At 39.8% G+C, this 19550-nt stretch overlaps 1 protein-coding gene and 1 long non-coding RNA gene across 5 annotated transcripts in view; one reads left to right on the top strand and one right to left on the bottom strand.

Moving 5' to 3' along the window:
• Positions 1 to 5556, top strand: part of LOC137106594 (uncharacterized) — a 224861-nt gene extending 219305 nt beyond the window's left edge. For both annotated transcript variants that reach the window (XR_010911978.1, XR_010911979.1), the window contains one exon: positions 1913 to 5556. This is a non-coding gene — a long non-coding RNA (uncharacterized lncRNA). The remainder of the gene's footprint in view (positions 1 to 1912) is intronic.
• tafa5a (TAFA chemokine like family member 5a) overlaps positions 1 to 19550 on the bottom strand; it is a 145786-nt gene that overhangs the window by 61713 nt on the left and 64523 nt on the right. For all 3 annotated transcript variants that reach the window (XR_010911976.1, XR_010911977.1, XM_067490112.1), the window contains exon 2: positions 6284 to 6433. Coding sequence is in view for 1 of the 3 variants with exons in the window: in XM_067490112.1 (XP_067346213.1) it covers positions 6284 to 6433 (150 nt within the window). In the remaining 2 variants the exon portion in view is untranslated. The remainder of the gene's footprint in view (positions 1 to 6283; positions 6434 to 19550) is intronic.

Raw genomic sequence — 19550 nt, 5'->3', positions numbered from 1 at the left:
TCAACTGGACCTCTCTTTGTTGTACTGTGGTACTTTATTATCTGACCTAATTCACAGAAGGAATGTAAAATAGATTTTTCCTTCCAGACATTTTTATTTTAAACCTAAACCATCAGGTTCGGTGTCACAGTGTCCGGTCAATCAAAACTGAACTGTAAAAGTAAGTAACATTTTACTTCAGTATAACCCAAAATCAGTCAGTCTAAAATGATTCTGTTTTGTTATTTTGCTTACTATTTTATATAAGCTCTAGCCTTTTCTGTTTTGTCTTTTGCTCCTATCTCTAAATAACTGCAGTTATTTGAATACAAGTTATTTGCTGAAAAGTATTTCCCAAAATCACAGGCAACAGGATGCTGATGGATGATTCACAGATTCAGAGAAACACCACAAATAGTGGCTCAATTTACAACAGATGGATGGCGAAATGAAAAATCCACTAGCTGGGCAAAATTGCACTTTTTACAGAATTATTTTTGAAATGAGGCAAAACAAACAATGGTTTAAGCTGGCAAAACTGTCAAACACATCATACTAAAATGATTGGGAAACAGAAGACTGTTTTAACACAAGTAAAGCAATGATAGTCCAACGGAAAATTCTATTATTAGATTTCTGGAGTGAAAAAAAAAACAACCTTACTGGTCAACAGCACCACTGTGAGTAAGAAAAGAAGGGATGCAAAAGAGGCACTCGGGGCGGGTAGCGCATCCTGGGTGTGATTGGTACATTAAATGTGCCATTTGTGTCCCGCTTCAGTTTAGAGGCAATATCCTCCAAACCGGCACACCCAAGGAGAAGCAATCCACCTCAGGCTGCCTGCCCTCTCTCCCCTCTCTCCCTTTGACAAGGAAGCAGCCTGTGGTCATCAGTCTTCCGTCCGCACGTGCGTATTTGGAACGGAAAAGGCCAACGGAAAATAGATAGGAGAGACATTACAGATTCACCACTGGACCGTCTTTTCTGGCCTCGGTCCCTCTGGACTGAGCTGCGGTAGCGGTTAGCTTGCTAACTGGCTGCTGGTGCTGACTTGACACGTTTCCCCAACAGACCGCGGCCCCCTCCGTCCCTCACCGGATCAAATCAAACCAGTGGTCTGATGCAGTATGATTGGAGTCCTGGTACAGTGTAATAGCCCAGAGACTGAGCCTGACGCATGCTGTTGTCTCTATCGCTGCCCGATTCACTGTAACAATTCCCCGTATGCAAGACACCCAGAGATAAGAGTAATGTTTGAAGGTTGCAGTGCAAGAAATGTGTCAGCAGTGGTGGCACAAATACTCCGAATTAGCTATAGCGCAATATAAATTCTCTCCATTACATGTCTTGCATTCAAAGGTGAGCAGTCAGAATATACAGTACTTCAGATAGCACAACTCTATGAAGATAAAGCATGGAAATCTCAAGCTTTACTGTACAGTCCTACATTATATTGATTCTTTAGTTCAGCGAGCCAGTGTTTGCCAATGCACTAAAGAAAATTGTGATTTTGATTAGATTCCATTCAGTGGCCTGCACTCATTGTTTCACACCATTTTACATCTCTAGCCTGTCACAGATGCAACTTAAGTATAATTACATCATTCTGTAAACTCCTCTGTTTACTAAATTGCTACTTCGGAGGTTTATGCTTGGATTTATTTTTAGGGACGCTGGTGCATAAGAACTTGAAAACGTGTGACTGATGAGGCTGAATTTTTAACATATGTAGGCAGGATCTGATGTACGTGGTCGGCCATAACATTAATACAACCTGGTGATTTTAACAAAGAAAACATGTTTTAATACTATGAACTAATAAAATGCAGACGAGCTGACTAAAAAGGACAATGCTTGCTTTTAAATACTGTGTATTGAAGTAGATGTACAAGGCAGCATGGGCTAAATATGCTGTAAATGTATCACTTTGCAGACACCACAAGTCGAACCTCTGCACGCTGATCATCTGTCGGCCTCATCGGCATGCCAGCAAAGGAAGACCGAACAAACACCTGAGGCAGGGTCTCCCCGCTGAGAGCTCTCTGCCCCGTCACAACCACGCTGACCGTCAACATGCTCCTCTACGCCTTTGGAGTCGCTCCCTTCTGTCGTCCCGTCTCTCTCCTTCAGCCAGCGTGTGGGTAACTCTCGGCTTCTCTCTAATAGTCTCCCTCAGTCTCTCACCCTCCTAATAAGGATCAATATCAGCCCTCTTAAAAGTCATCAAGCACAGAGGTAAAAAGGCTCAAGAGCATGAAATTGCAGATGGGAGAGGGTGTACTTATGCAGCAAAAGGCTGGGGCCTATGGGCCTCAAATGGGTAGAGCCAAAGTAGGCGCGCAGTGCAGAGACACTGAGTGAGTGTGTGCATGAGAGAAAAATGAAAAAGTAGAAACAGAAAAGGGGAGAAGAGAGGGTCACAGAGAGCATTTCATACTGCAGAGATGTACACTTGAAGGTTTTTTTCCCCCCTTAAGCCGGTCTCCTCGTGGGCTCGGCTATGAAAAGATTATCACGTCGACGACTTATCTCGCATTTTCACCTCCTCAAAGCAGTAAACACACATGCGGGCAAGTGGAAGATGGGAAATGCACAACAACAAGGAGGAGTGACTCTTCGGGATCAATGGCACTACGGCGCTCGCTCTGTTTTCATTACCGCATACTGTCCAGACGCCGGGTGAGACCCACCGATGGAGCCGTGGATTATCCCGCATGCATGGGATGACCGATTGTGAACAGAGTCCGAAGCGTGAAGGACACAGATCGTGTCAGGCATATTACAACGGAGCGCAGACCTCAAGGACTCGAGTAGATTAAAACTGATTGAAATCCCATTTGTGGCGTTTGAGGTCTTTTATGTCAGCTTTCCCCGTCTCGCTCTTTCTCTCCCTCTCATTCTCTTTCGATGTTCCCAAAGTGAGCTGAGCCTGACTCTGAATAAACAAATAAGATTGCATTTGTGGAGACAAGCATCTCAGATTTGCATGGCAATAATATCAAGCTCTGGGAGTTTGTAATATGAACAGCAATAAAGTTTGTGCGTGTGTTTGGTTGCAATGAGAGAGTGTAGCAAAAAAAAGTGAATTACAATCTGACATAGAAAAATAAATATGCCTCTGTGTACATGCATGTACATTATACCAATATGCTGTCAACACAAAATTGTAATATAAAATCTTATAGGTACTGTTGGGGAGTACAATGAAGTACATGTTCTTCTGTGCAAAATCTGTATGTACACATGAAAAAATTGTTAATTATCATTTTTAAAAATTCTTTTCTCACATCTTTGTACATGAAGCCAGTTGTTAGGGGTTCAGTTAGGGCTGCATGGTGTGATTTCCTACTTTGTGAAAATCAGGTTCTTATTGTAAATTAAAAGGTATAACTATTTTAACTACCTTGAGCCACAACAATTCTGTTAACTGTCACGTGAAAAAATGCAGTGCATGTGATTAACTTTCTCTGGCTCTTTAGCTTTAGTTGTATGGACAGACATTCCAGCTCATCGGTTTACAGGGACGTTTACATGCTGACGGCATTTAACCAGAATATTACTGCTGACATGCTCAAACTGCTTCCAGTCTCTGTAAACCTTTTAATCAGCCAGAAATACAGAAGGAGAGTTTCTTTGTCCAGTTTTAAGTACGTTTACTTCATAGAAGAGGAAATTGACAAAGATGGACTCAGGGGAACAATATTTGTGTTTCTGCTCTTCCCTCTAATTATGGATTAATCTCCGTAGCACAAATTCCTTCTCTGAATCTACGGCAAGGGTGTATGTAGCTGCTCCCTCTTAGTCCCAACCAGCCCCACACCAATGTCCAGTTCCTTAAGCTGTAAAACAAGGTGAAAAATACCATGTGCCCGCAAGCTGATACTCCAAGCAACAGAAAGAAACTGGGCTAAGTCGGCGAGTTTGCTCACTTCAGTGGGATCTATCCGATTAAATACTGTTTAAAACTATAAAAAAGAAAGTCTGGAAATCAAATGTGTGAATTCTACTTCAGTCAAACTGTTCCTGCTGGGAGCTGCTAGCAAGCTACTGTCAGCAGATATCCCACTGACGTCTCGTCAACATGAACCGCAAAATAGCGAACCAGGCTTCCTGTTTCTACCCCTCACTCTCAAAGTGATCATTAAAGTGGAAGTTGAATCATCTCATACTGACAGTTAAATTCAAGCAAACAGACATATTGCTCACTTCACTCAACAAATTTTGAGTCTTCAGCATATATTGGGAAATAAAATATAAATGGATTTTAAAGACAAGCACCAATATGTGGCCCCAGCTTAAGCAAACACTACTCTCCACTCTCTCCCCCCCCTTACTTGATAGGAAAGGGAAAAAAAGTCACAATTAACATCATAGACTGTGTGAAAGGTTGGACAGTCCTTCCAGAAATTTGCAATTGTACTAAACTTAGTAAACCAATCCCCCATGAACTCTGCAGGACTTTGCAATTATCACATTGATAAACAGATAGATACTAAAAAAAGTCCATGACATCCTTGAGAGGCTGATTGGAGTAGGATTGGCTGTAGTTTTGCACGAAATATTGTTAAATCAAATAACTATTAAATATCATTCAACATAGGTAATAGTGTAATCCCAAATTAGGACCTAAAACCTTTGCCATCAAATTGCTCTGTATAAATGTATAAAGTGTTTACCCGAGAACAACCTTGTATTTCCTTTCCTTAATAAGTTCATGACAGCACCGGTACCTTATTCCACGGTGCCATTGTGTGCCCCGTGCCATATTACAAATATAAATATGATTTTCAGAGTTTTTCTCCTTTTTTTAAAGCCAGTAGTTGGTCGTGCTGCAAATCTCTACACCTGCCATCCACCTGTGCATGTTCCTAAAAGGCCAGCTGATAAGCCTAAGCTCCCTACAGAAAAACAGCAGTATCTAGCCTACAGAAAATGCCACAGTGCTCCGTGGAGCCCACATTGTGACAAATATATCCTGATAATATCTGGATACTGTGGAGTTATGCAGCATCCATATAACTTATTCGCCAGCAAAAGAGGCATGAGACTGGACAGGAAAGTGACTCCACAGTGCAGTTGTGCATGTCTACAAGATCAGATTCTTCTTTTCTGCACTGAGATGAAGAACACAAATATCAGTGTGAGGACTGTGGTTAAAGAAAAAATAAATAAATATGGTGAAAGGTCAAATCTCTAATGTCATGTACCGTACAGCCCTGGCTGCCACACTAACTGGCAAAAGCCAAAGTCCAGTTACACATGGTGCAAAGCCTTCCTCTGAGATGATCGGTAAAAATCTGTCAAACAGTGCACCGACAGCATGCAGCTCCTACAACTAGTGATACCAGTGTGAAGGCACAGTGGTACCACAGGCAAAAACAAGACATCTACGGATGCAGTTCAGTGCAGGTCCGGCGAAGCAAACGGCCACATTCTGCCTTTTTCATCTGCATGAATAAAAATGCAAGTACAAAAACAAATCTGTTAAAGTGATCTGTTGAATAAGTTATTTATTTAAATAATTTCAACTTGTCTAAAGAATAAACTTATTCACATTTACAGTAACAACAGAGTCCGGGGCTGATTTGTATTAATTTATTTTGTTAATATTTTTTCCTAGAATCAAAAAGATATTTCATTGTAAATGGAAAATTACTTCTTTCTGGGGAAATACGGTTGAGAAATTACGATAATTTGCTTTGTGAGTAAGCAATCAATTGTTTGGTCTATGAAGTGTTGAATGACAAATTTGCATCATTTTTCCCCACTTTGCAAACTTCCATTGCTTGTGTTGGCCGATACTTCCAAACAAGTACCGGCATTTAGAAAGATTGAAGTTGTAAGAGTTTTGGCTTTATCTCCTCTCTCTCTCTCTCTCTCTAATTGTCTAAATAATTTTCTGTTAATACACCTACTGATTAATCAATTACTTTCTTCAATTCCAAAAAAACAGAACAAAATAATACTGAAGCACTTCACTGAGACAGACAGTCCACAAATAGTGTCACTATTCCATTTAAACCTAAGCTCATCTGTTGGAGGAGGCTTTAGAAACCCTCCCCTGCAGCCACCTTCATGAAATGAAGTAAATTGGTTTGGTGCAGGCTTCACAAACATCTCTTTACGTTTATTCACCTTAAGCCCCTACTTAAAAGTTTTTGGGTTTTCCACTTAATTCTTACATGCACATTCAGGCTTGCCTCTGGAAAAAATGCATCGTGTGTCATTTTCACTGATGTGGCCCTTTACAGAATGGGAGCTGTAAGCCACTATTACTTTTTACTTTTTACTTAATTTTTCTTACCGTCCACACAGGCAGGTCTGGCTCTTGTAGTTCCAGCAATCTGACCCTTCCTACAAGCACAGCGGGCCGTCTGCCTGGCAATGGTCCGGCGTGGTTGGCTGCTGTCCCTGTCCAGCGTCACAATCTCGCATGTCCCCGCTGCCAGCTGGCCTGGAAATAACAGCGCACCACATGATGTGAGGTCAGAGCGATGAAATCATAAGCAGGGCAAAATAAACTACTCCACATTTACATTTAGTCATTTGGCAGATGATTTTATTCCCAGTGACTTACAAGCAAGGTAGAAAGGGGGAGGACATTGAAAGCAAAGTGCTATGAGAAAACAGGTTTAAGGTTTTAAGGGACCAGCACACACCATTCCTGGCAGAGTGCAATGAGAGAGAGGAACTGTAGAGCTGAGTATTGAGACCTTTCTGTACATGTGGCTCGACTGGGCCCCATTGTAACACTAATTAATTATTCAGGCCAATATTAATAATGACATATGGGAACTAAGAAACTGATAATCATAAGCAAACAATGTAGGTACACGTTGTTTAATTTCATAATTTGAGGAGCTGATTGATGAAGCTGGACAACTTGTACGTACTGTATCCACATAGCAGTGCATCTGCAATAATAGAGTCTTACGTCTACGTATCAGTCTAGGTTTCCTCATTTTTTAAGTGCAGTCTGTGTTAAATGACACTTTAAGATTTAACATTTGAAACCAAGACAATAATTAAAAACTGCCTTTGTATATAAAAAAAATAAGGTTTAGCTGTAATACAAGAGCTCAGAAGCCAGACAGACACTGCTGTGTCCAGCTGACACGTGACGGAATGTGTAAGGACTTTAAAAGACAATGGTAAAGAAAGTCGTTTTAAATTCCAGCTACCTAAAGACGACACGCTAGCTGTTTCCTATTAAAGGCCACATTCTATCAGCACACCTCCTTGAATGTAATGTACCCATTAGCCATGAATGAAACGCATGAATACTGATGAACATTCTAATTACTGCCAAGCTCCCCCATCTAACGCGCACACACACACACACACACACACACACACACACACACCCACAGCATGTATTCAATCAGGTGACCTTTGGCCTTGTAGCTGGGCCCTTGCTGCTCACAAATTAACCTTTGTCTGTGTGTGAAGGCCCTCGGGTGCCATCCTGGAGAGTATTATCAGGATCTAATTGTGATTGGCAAGAGGATGGAAGTTGTGATTAAATCTGGACTTGAGTCCCAGACACTTGGGTGGCTGACTTAATGAACTGAGCTGCGAGAGGTCAAACCCAAGGTAATGGGGATCTATCAGAATTCATCTACACATTGGTACCTGTGGTGGCCTTGGCCACAGAAAGGGAAGATGCCTGGGTGCAGTCACTAAACAGCTTTTGGACCTTTTATTTATTAAAACACATACAAAATTATTTGATATTTGCCTACCAAAGCATAAGAGAAAAAAAGGATTTTACTCATAAAAAAAAAAAAAAAGAGAGTTGGGAGTCTATCCTCACTGGTCACTTTATTAGGTACTGTTCAACTGCTCATTAGCACACATTCCTGATCAGCCAATGGCTGCAACTCAATGCATCTAGGAATGTAGACATGGTCAAGATGATCTACTGAAGTTCAATCCCAACTACAGAATGGGGAAGAAAGGTGATTTAAGTGACTTGGTCTGAGTATTTCAGAACAATCTTGTTTTACTTTGATTTCATGCACAACCATCTCTAGGGTTCACAGCTAATGGTCTATAAGAAAAGATAAACTCAGCATTTCTCTGGGCAAGTGTTCCTTATTGATGCCGGAGGTCAGAGGAGAGTGCTAGACTGCTTGGAGCTGATAGAACGGCCACAGTAACGCAGTTATTCACTCGTTATAACTAAGGTTTGCTGAGGAGCATCTCCGAATGCATAACACAATAAACCTTGAAGCAGATGGTCTCCAGCAACCGAAGATCACACTGCGTGCCACTCCTGTCATCTAAGAACAATTAATGAGCCTACGATTTGCAAGGGCTCGCCAAAGATGGACAACAGAAGATAGGAAATAATTCTATGCGTCACAAAACTCAAATCATCACAAAGTGATGATTTGTCATCACAAAGTGATGGTTTGCAAGATTTGCACTGCATGATGCCATCATGCCAATATGGACGAAATTTTCACATGCTAAAGAAATCTAATTCCTCATGTCTTTGCACTTAGGTTAGTTTAAAACACCGACCACTTCCACCAGCTTCTTCTGTTCTCTTTGTCTTCTGTCCTTTCTTTGCATCACTTGGTCTTTTCTCCTTTATGCCTTCTCACTACTTAAACTCCCCACCTTTCCTCTTGAGTCTTACTGTGTGATACTGAATAATATCTTTTTACATGCGTGTGAGAGAGAAAGTGTGTTTGTGTGTTCACTTCCTACATCCTAGCCCACACATTCTGCTTTCTTCCCGTTTCACCTTGTGCCAGTTCCTACTTCTTTGCAATTCTTTCACTGCAAAAAAGGTGAAAACCGAGTTTGGATGTGTTATGTAACGACAGATCGCTGTGGCACTGAGGTACCATGTGTGAAGTCAACAAGCTCAGTGACTGTGGCTGATGTGACATTGTGATTCTTTGTTCTTTTTTCTTTTTTTCTTTTGAGAGGATGAAGCTCATTAATTGCCTACATGTCAAACTGTTTTTGCAGCTTTTACTGTCACAGTTGAAGCTGTTGGAAAACTGAACTAATTTAATTTTTATTTTGCTGCCTTGCAAGGTAAATCATCTTTTTATAGCTGCACTGAATCTTATTTGAAATCCAGTATAAATGACATTAGTTCACCCTATTTCAAGATCACTGTATTTACTGGCATTTTTAATTTAGGTTAATGTTAGGAATACGATTTCAGAAAATTAAAGTAAACTTTGTTCTACACCTTTCAGCAGGTTATTAAATGGTGTTTTCTTAATGTTATTTCTAATAATTACCTTAATATGTCAAAAACATTCTTTTAAAAACCATTTGCAAGATAATTGCAAATGACTGAATTAATTAATTTTACATTTCTTTATTGCAACACTCCCACAATGCTGGATTAACAGAGAAATACTGCCACATTTATAGTTAAAGTGATCTTTATGTAGAACAATTAATAGCCTACAATTTGACAGGACAACGAGACAAAAAGTCTCATCACCAGCCCTCATTAGGTACAGTGACTGTGCCAACACGCTGATGTTTAGCAGTGTAATGTCTATCGTGTTCCTACTTGTGATTAATTGTGGCTGCTAACATTTGCTAATTATTTACATGAGAAAACAATCCCATGCTTGATGTTTAGGATATTAGCATGCTAACATTAGCTAATTAGCACTAAACTAAGGCTGTCGGAAATGTCACAGTAAGGGTTTTGTAGTTAAAGTACTGGACACAGTAATGGTGATACTGTAGAAATTACTGCAATTATCACAAGCTATTATAATATATTTATTTATGTATTTAAAACAGTTTATGGTGCCTATGCATTTTTGAGGTAAACTCCAACTAGATAAAAGTTTAACAATTGTAGACTTCTAACTTTGGGGATCAGTAATGTCTGCACCAAATTTTATTGCAATATAATTAAGTTGCCAAGAGATTTTACTAAACTCCAAAAATGTCAACCTCATGGTTGAGGACAATTTATGGCTTCACAAAGTCATTATGATCCATCCTCTGGGTCCATGACTTTTTGAACCAAATTTAATCTAGTAGTTTTTGAGCTTTGCCAATTTGGACAAAAGTGATTAATACACGGACTTTACAACACCGTCATCCATCCAGCAAAACCAAAAGTGTAGCCACACTGTTGCAGCACTGAGTGTGTAATATTTGGGGTGTGAATTGCGATGAAATATTTGAGATTATAGGGACATCGTTCTATAAATATTTACAAGGTTGAGTAAAAATTTGAACAAGTTGGATTCAGCTACAACCATTTTGTGTGTTTAGGGTAAATCTAAAAATTATGTGAGAGAACTTGAGGACAAGCTGGTCTCAGTCCCCCAGTAAGACAGGAGTCGACTTTGTTGCTTCTTTACTAGAATAAATTGCTCTGAGCATCCTCGTGGCTCAGCCTCCACAGTGCAGCGCCAGGGACACCACTGCCATTGCTATTCATAACACAGTGAAATGAAAAACAGTAGAAGAGTAAACTAAACTTCCAAATCACAAGAATGAATTATGCCTCCTTTCAGACTGGAAGGACCCAAATGAGGTTAGAAGGTATTACGGCATCCACCAATCCAACAAGAAAATATGCATTTCGGCCCACAAAATGTATTTTTGCATGGTGTTTTTCCACATAAAAAAAGGTCCTAGATGTAGTCCAATCTCTTGACAGTCGTCCCATGAAGAGACTGAGTGGACTGTGAAGAGAGGATACAGTAATGCTTTTTCCTGGAATAGTAGTGTGTGTGTGCATGTGTGTGTGTGTGTGTAAGGGGGGGGATCTAAAACTAGCCGGCGTTCTCTGAAACGAACCCAAAGCTCGTACCAGTAGTGCTATGATTTATCATCATTCTTATCAGCGTCTGTTGTTGAGCAGTTGTCAGTTTGGCCGGCCAAATGGCTGATTAAAATGTATGTGTGGCCACCCTAGAGTGAAATGAAAGCTTTGACGGTGGCAGAAGATGGATTCATGTGGTACAGCATATGGCTTAATACAACGTAATGTTATTGACATGCTCCTGTGCTTTATTATTTCTCCTCCTGCTCCTCAGCACATTGCAATTGCTCTGTCATACGTGGCCATGTGACAAACGTGCTGCACAGCTACAATCCTAGGAAATATGTAATTTTGCCCTTTTTCCTTGTCTCTTTCGACCTGATGTCAGAGAGCATGTTGTTTTGTTTCAAGAAAATCTTTTTCTATTGCAATTTTAAAATGCTCGTTTTTGCTGCTCAGCAGATCCAAATACAACTAAGAGCTGCTTCTTAGTCTTAGAGCTGAACTGAATGATGAGATATTTATAAAACGTGTGGTTTCAGCTTGGTAGAAAGGACTAGGTATAGTCCCTTTTTTTTGTCCTTTGAAACTCTGCAGTGTGCAGGAGTCATGCTGGGATATCATGCAGTGCTGCACAAGAAACAGCCATTTCCAAAGAATTTCTGAGTGTCCTTCTAGGTCCAACACAAAAATGCAATGTGCCGTAAAATGTAGCGACGATACTGAAGTGCAGTCTGAATTTTAAGTTAGCCCTCGCTTTTAAAGTAATACTCATGGCAGCATAAGGTACAAAAAATACAATATTTGCTGATGATAAATCAGCCCTATAACAACATTTTTTAGCGTGTTTAACTTTGAGACAGAAATTATGTACCTGCTTTCAGTTACACTGTGTAGTCTGGCCATAACATTATATAATAACTAGAAGGTAACATACTATACAGTGTTAAAATATGGATGACAGGGATTTAGGGATCCTTTGTACTGATGGAGGCAAATTAGTAGCAAAACAGTACCGAGTGTATTATTAGCCAGTAGGAGCCATGTGTCTTCCACTCAACCAGACCACGGTGGTTTGAGCCACCCAAGTAACTGACATCGGCATCCTTAGAGCACTGGGATCTCGCTAGCAGGGCTAAAAATATGCTGTGTAAGGTGAGGAACCTGAAATGCTGAAATATAACATATTGATTTGTGTATTAAGCGAATATTGTTGTCCTCAGGGTCTCCGAGGAGCAGAATGCACTTGGATCTTAAGGAATGCCAACACATGCACGCGCTCATCTTCTAAACATCAAAATGAAGCATGTAATGGCTAAAACAGAGCTAACAAAAAATATTTTTCACATATTCTCCACTTAACCCAGAAACACAACATGGCAGCTTGATGTACTGTAGTTGGGAATCGACATCACATCTGTTCTGCTGGAGAGAACAGAGTGTGCATGAACATGTTTGACACCGCCAGACTATGAATGCTATATCACTCCAGCATGCTACAGCTGTTCAAAATGAGAGAGGAGAGTCCGGAGCCAAGACTGCAAGTCTGAAATCCCGTTTTGGATCCAACCGCTGCATTAGTAGAACCTTGATGTCATCCCTCTACCCTGAAGCCAGGCAGGGTACTTTTTAAATGAATCCTTTTAACAAGCCTAATCAGAGGCAGCAAGAGCCAACTCTACAGCATGTGGTACAACAAGGAGGAGCGTGGAGCACATTAAATTCCGCTTTAGGTAAAAGAGGAGTCGAAAGATGTAGGGACTAAACAAACTCCCCAAAACAACCTGCCTTTGAATGGAACCAGAGCAGTAAGCCGGCCATGTACCTGGACTTCAATGTATTTTGGAGTCTGTACCTTGACAGTCATTGAAAACATTCTGAAGAGGACACCACTATGTCCTCGGTTTGGTGTGGAAGACATGAAAAATGATGGTCCAGCTAAGAGACCTGTGGTAGGATGTTTAGAAATCATTTGAAGAAAGAAATGTTATGATTTTGATTTATCACAATGCTTTAGTGATTAGTTCGGCGTGGAGGGAGGGGTACATGTTTCCTGCTCCTACTGTTTCCTTCGCTAATTGGAAAGGTTAGTTTACATTCTTTGGGAATACACATTCGTTAGAAGCTGGAGCCAGCTCCCAGTTGTGGCTCAGCTAAGTTATAGACTAAAACAAATAAAGTCATAATCACCTCAACTTACTCATAACACAAATGAAAAAAAATTGTTAATTAGTGAGACCTGAAGGAGGCGGAGAGTGGATTTTCCTTCATGTCCCCCTGCCCTACTGATTACCTGGGTCAGGTGTGTTCAGGTAGGGAAAGACAAACCAAATTGGTATTTTCAAGCTTCTGATTGGCTAAACATACCTGATCCAAGTAATCAGTGGTTGGAAAACAAGAAGGAAAGTGGGTCTTAATGATCAAAGTATGTCCAAAATCATCCCCTAGTCACTATAAATGTTCACCATTTTAGAGTAGTGTCTGAATGTTAAGAGTGTAAATCTGTTCACTATACAATCCCACATTAATTACGTGACATTACGGTACAGGACATGGACACAGGCCACGTTTGGGAACCCCTGCATTAAAACAGAGCTCTTTCCTCCTGTTTCCAGTTCAGCAAACTGGCTGCTAGCTCATGCTAGTGTGCAGCCATTAGAGTGGTATTAATCTGCTTATTTGACTGTCAGCAAGATAGAAAATAAGCATATTTTCCCAAAATGTCAAGCTGCAGTAAAGCAAACTGACCTCATATTTCCAGGAGATCGCAAAATGTCTTGAACTTTACTCTTTAACCAGTTCTGTTTCCCAACTTTACGCAATTTAAATACACATACTAGAAAAAAAAAAGTCAAATAAAAATCTATTTATTGTTCCACTGTCACCATTAAACAGTAGATGACTGTTAGAGAGAAGTGAACTGCCATCACACTGCCTCTGCTTACAGTAGACATTCATTGTCCCCTCTAACACTGATAGAGTGAGCAAAAACCCATCATAAAGCTAGCCTTGAAATCATTAATACCCTGCCCATGCCGCCATGAGTCAGAGAAAGTTATGGAGACAATTCTGATCGGGAGCGCTCTCTCATCACGACGACAGAGAGAAAGACAGCGAGAGAACTGTGGTCTGGCTCATCTATTTTGGGTGAAGTAAGTTTGTATGAGCGCTGCTCTTTGTGGAGCCACTTTGGAAAGTGATTTGATTTTCTTTTGACATCCCTTTTTCCTAAAATGCTTGGGCAAGCAAAAGGCACACAGAGGCACTAACATACAAAAACATGCACACATGGAGTACACAAATACCAAATACTGTACATACAGTACAATAAAGCTCGGCCTATATTAACTTGTTGTCATGCCAACTTTTCAAAAACTCTTTTCAGTACAGTGCACAAAAACAATTCTCTGACCTGAAATGTTTTCAGAATTGGCATTTGGAAAAACAGACAAGTTTTAAAGATAAAATAATATTTGGGAACACGAGTGATGCTGAGTTTTCTGATGTGTTGTGGACAAGAGAAGCCAGATATTTTTAATACTAAAAATTAATAATTTACAGTATTAAATATTTCAAGTAAATTGTCATAGCTTGCTGATTGAGAGATCCCAAATAGTTTACAAAAAACAACAATGGATAATAAGCTAATTATATTTACTGAAATGGCCAGTTAGGTGGAGAAAACAAGACATTTGACAGTTTCTTCATGAAAAAAAAGGAATGAAGAAATTACAGTCCTCAAAACAACACAAAAATATTGTTAGTTGAAATCCAGTTTTGGACCCTAAGTTGTACAGAATTTATCTGATAGCAGCCCTAGATGAGCGGGTTGGGATGTTAATATTTATGTGCAATTGTATTTGCGATACAGGCTTTTGACACACATAAACACAATGCAGTTTTTCTATAGCAAAGATTAAAATAAAATCCACTCCCTGCGTAGCTTAATAAGGTTTCCATAATGAGGCTAGGCCCCTTTTTTCTTACTGTGACCTTGTGTGCATGTGAAGAATGGTTTTCCCAAGAGATTCCCGCTTTTCTCCAGCGTTAGTGTTTTAGAATAATGAACTCAGCTTAATAACAGGGTGTTCACTTGAAACAATGAATGATCTTCAATTAAAACAGCAGGGGAAAAGGGAAAACAAATGACCCCGGTAACCTTTAGTAACACAGAAAGCTTATGTGCATATAGACACACACAGACACACACACAGACACACACACACACACACGTGATACATCATTACTGAAATTAAGCACATTTTCCTCCCCCAGAGAATACGTCACAGCGGGACAATGATGATAAGGTGAAGTCCCTTAAATGCTGCTACAGTTGTGCAGAATACAGACCCCTGGGTGGACATGTGAAAGTCCTGTCATTCCTCTCCTTGTGCACCTTTGGGGGACTGAAGCTACAGTTTGTCAGATAGTGTTATGCTACTGATCATGGTTAGGCTCCAGTGTGTGAATTTATCTATAATAAAGCCTCTGAAAGTGTGTGTGTCACAATTCTGAGCACACTTGTGTGTAATGCAGGAATTTGCTTTTGGATGTGCAGCTTCACTAACTTTTAAAACTTGCTTTTTTGTGGATTTGCACTTTTAATTTAAAAAACATTTCCTCTTTCCTGCTCTGTCTCTTCTATTTATTATTCCAATCCACACACTTACACAAGCATTCAGCAGGGAGCAGGACAAAAAAATAACTAATTTTTTACAAAGTCTTTATCGTCATTTGAAAAAGACACACTCATTGTTGAGATGATATTTTGGAAGTGACGCTTTTGAATGTGGGTTGAAGAAGAATTCGGAACCACACTGATTGCCCCTGCAGGGAATCCAGCTAAGAGGGTAATGGATTTATGTTTCTGCAGCTGGATGGCACAGATTTTTGCAGGTCTGATGGAGGCACTGCTGGAGCAGAGGAGCAACTCTTCAGAAATGTAACTGATGCTTGGGGCTACAGGGGCTACACGTGTGCAGATACACGGGGAACAGAAGACGTGCGACTGGTCTCGATCAGCTTGTAGCTGAAAAGCTAATGCATGTTTTGTGATCATATGTGTGAGTGACTAAAGGAATGTCAACATGATAACAATGGGAACTACATGAATTTACCATGTGTGGGTCTGTGTGTGATCATAGACTCAGATAATCTCCAAACCTTAAGACAACACTGCTGTACCCAAATTGTCACCACAGCACTAATATAACTGGGTACACTTCTCGCCCATAACAGCCAAGTGACAAGATCTTGTAGCACTGACAAACTGCAAATGTAAACCGCTAAACAAGCAACGAGAACCAGGGCGACTGCAGATCAACTGACAAAAAAGCAATTAGAAAACTGCCCAAACATTACAACTATATGAAGAATGAATATTACACCAGTTTACTTTTAAAAAATATCAAAACGTACTGTCAAACATACTGTTGTTCCATGTAATAGATATTACATACTGCAGCTGTATGATTTTTGAATCAATATTTTCCACCTGAGACTTTTAATAGTGTAACGGTATAACTTACCAAAAAAAGTGAACTTTAACCCTGAACTATGTTGAGACGCATACAGAAGAAACATCTAAAGATCCACTAACACCACACGTCCTTTGGAAGAATTAAACCCAACTTACTCCATGTTCTATCTCTGCAGTCTGTATTTGAATGTTTCAAACTTTCACTTCAGGTTTTGAAACACTCAAATCAAAGTGCTGCATAAAGCCCATCCCTGTCCAGCACTACACTGACCGAGTCTGTAACTTCTGTAGCTACTGTATCTTTTCATCAGTCTCAGTTGGACAACATCAGAGTCTTCTTCAGGATCAGACTCTGGTTCATAGAAAACGACCCTCACCTAAAGTATTATTTAAGAACACCTACTCTGATTAGCGAGGACAGAGGGGGAGTGTGGACATCTTTAAATGAATAAAATGTCAGATACGTTTTAAGTAGAGTAGTTATTTTAAAAAAAGACAATACCAGCCCTTAAGGTCATATGACACACGAACACAACATATTTCACAATGATCTGAACTTTGAAAAAAATAATAGTAAGTAAATGATGGTTCTAGATATTTGGTGCATTTCACTGTGTTAATGAAACTCAAAGAGCACTAGAAACATGTTTGTCTGCTGTGCCATCTAATCTGTTTTGCAATTGATTTGGTAAAAATCATAGAAACACAAGTGTATAGGCTTTGCACTTGATTACGGGAGTGGCAGGGTGCATGGCTCCTTTCACTGCAGCTTGATCAGCATGCAGGCTGAGGTGCAGGGGAGAGCGGTGATTGAATACAGAGGCTGCAGGCCCCGGCACTGCCTTTAATCTCCCCTCCCCATTTAACTTGGCCTCTATGCTGCTGCTCTGCCGAGGCTCAGCTGGGGTATAAAGAAACACACACACACACACACACCTTGCCGTCCGCCAGCTTCTCGCAGTGCTATCTGTCCTCTGATCTATCTGTCTTTCTGTTGGTGTGTGTCCCCATCTCTCTGTCTGACTGACAGTTTCTCCTCCTGTGTTCGTGCTGCCCTCAAACCTCTGTTTTCTGGGTTTAAAGCAGAACAGATGCAGAGGAATATAAACCTAAATAACTAAATGAAGTACACAAAACAGTTTCCTTTCCAATGATTGAGTTGTCCTTGCCAACTTTAGCATTTAATTTATTCCTATCAGAATATTGAAGACTGTATGTAATAAGATCAGTGGGGGGGTCTTTGGGTTGGGTTGTAGTTAGTCATCTTTTGAAATAAAGTGCTCATTTTTAGAATTTTGCAATTATCTTACTGCTGTATCCACAGCCTTGAAATTTCTGTACCTTTAAAAAGAACTGCAGTCATCCTGAAGCACATTTTGCTGACATTTAGCATGAAGAGAGAAATAGAAATTAAGAGTTTTATTAATCTAAATATTGCTGTTGTAAGAGTATTGTCCTCTTTCATCGTGCTAATCGCAAAAAGGAATTAAAATGTACATAAAATTTGTGCTTTTATAAGTCTGCTTTGTGTGTGTCTGTGTGTACGTGTGTCCCTTCAGCAGCTTCCCTCTATTTCATTTTAGCTGATTAGACGCAACCACTTATTTATGCTGTTCTGTATGTAGCCTATTATCCATTGAACCCATTTCATTGTGGTGAGTTTATGAGAAAAGCTAAAACCTGTTGGACCCATACTTTGTTCAGATGTCTACTTTGCCAATGGTTGTTTTTGTGACTGTGTAAATGGTGACCTAACCCAGCAGATTGAGAGGATAACGGCAAGCATTTAATTATTTAAAGGCAGAAAGTCAGTATATGAAGAGGCAACACAGTACTTCTTGCCCAAAAAAAGAAACCAGCTTCAGCAGGCTGCAAAGAACTCTTTCATTTACTAATCCATGACTGCATTCTTGTAGAATAAAGGAGTACAGGTCTAAAGTATAGTGCGATCACACGAAGGAGAAGAAAAAACAAAAAAGCACGTCTGTAATTATAGGGAACACCAGAATTTTCTAGGTTCAAGTGACTGACCTCCAAATAAAACAGAACTACTCCTTGCTTTGGCTTATGCTGCCAGGACCCACAATGTGCTGGTCTAAAGCGATCGTGGGGATGAACAGAGTACACTGATAGGTGCAGCAACCTGGCAGACACGCCAGGATGGAAGTTAATAATATTGCAAACTAAAAGAGAAAAAAAGAGACTGTAAGCACAACGTGGGAGACAGGAGTTGAAAACAGAGATGTGGCCATTAGAATCTCCACCTTCACTGATGGGTGGTTCTTGGAAGAGTTCACCTGAAAAGCAGCCAACAGCAGGCCTGCATTGATAAGTGGGAAAATTCAAGGTGACGTTGCATAAACATTTTAGAAGGGTCTTCTCTTTCTAAACGCTGTGTAGACAACCTGAAGCCAATGAATCTCACCAAGCTTATTATAGCTAACAAACTAAAACTGAACAGATATTCAAAGCTAAATTTAGAAACTAAAATTTTAAGTCATATGTTTAAGCCATTCGCTGCTGCACTTCACTTGGTGTGTGTCCTTACACACCATGCATGTCCACAATGGAATTACACATTTAAAAGTAGAAATCAAAATTAAAATTAAAATATTTGAAATACAAACAATTTTTAAACTAAAATAAAATCAATTTTTTTTCTACTGAACCTAAACTAAACTAACAAACCCACATGAAGCAATAGAAAGTAAAACTAAAATATAGTCAACACATGATGTCTTTTTGAAGCCTTAAACATGTCAACAAGCCAAAAATAAAATGCATTAAACAGGGCTGCCACTTATCTGCCATATTACTTATAGCATGTAGCATTAGAACTATGGAGCACGTCATTGAACATTAGTGTATAGTAAAGTACTTTCCTATATTGTGTTAATGGTTGTTATTACACTAATGTACCTAATTTAACTCCAAAATGTTGAAAACATTCCAAAACTGAAGTTTTTCCGAAGTCAGCTGCAATTTTTTTCATTTGATACAAGTTTTGGTACAGCTTATGAAAAGAGTGGATGGAGTAAGATTCAGAGCTTGATACTGCCCTTGTCTACTAAAAACTGCAAGTGCTATGTGAGAACAGAGAGCATCACAAGTCTAGAAACAGAATGTTCAGGAGGTGCTGTTTATTCAGGGGTCAATAACCAGGTCTCTTCATGCAGGAATATACTTAAATACTACTGAAAGTTTCCATTTATGCAATGTTAGGATGCAAATTTCACCTCATTTGGGACTTTGTTTGCAATTTATATTTTCTGTGTGGATGTTGCATTGTCTGGTTTTAAGCGTACAAGAACCAGAGGGATGATGATGACA

The sequence above is a fragment of the Channa argus genome, chromosome 21 (assembly GCF_033026475.1).
Source record: "Channa argus isolate prfri chromosome 21, Channa argus male v1.0, whole genome shotgun sequence".
NCBI lineage: Eukaryota > Metazoa > Chordata > Actinopteri > Anabantiformes > Channidae > Channa > Channa argus.
The sequence above is the reverse complement of the archived record's forward strand: the minus strand, read 5'-3'. Positions and strand labels throughout refer to the sequence as shown.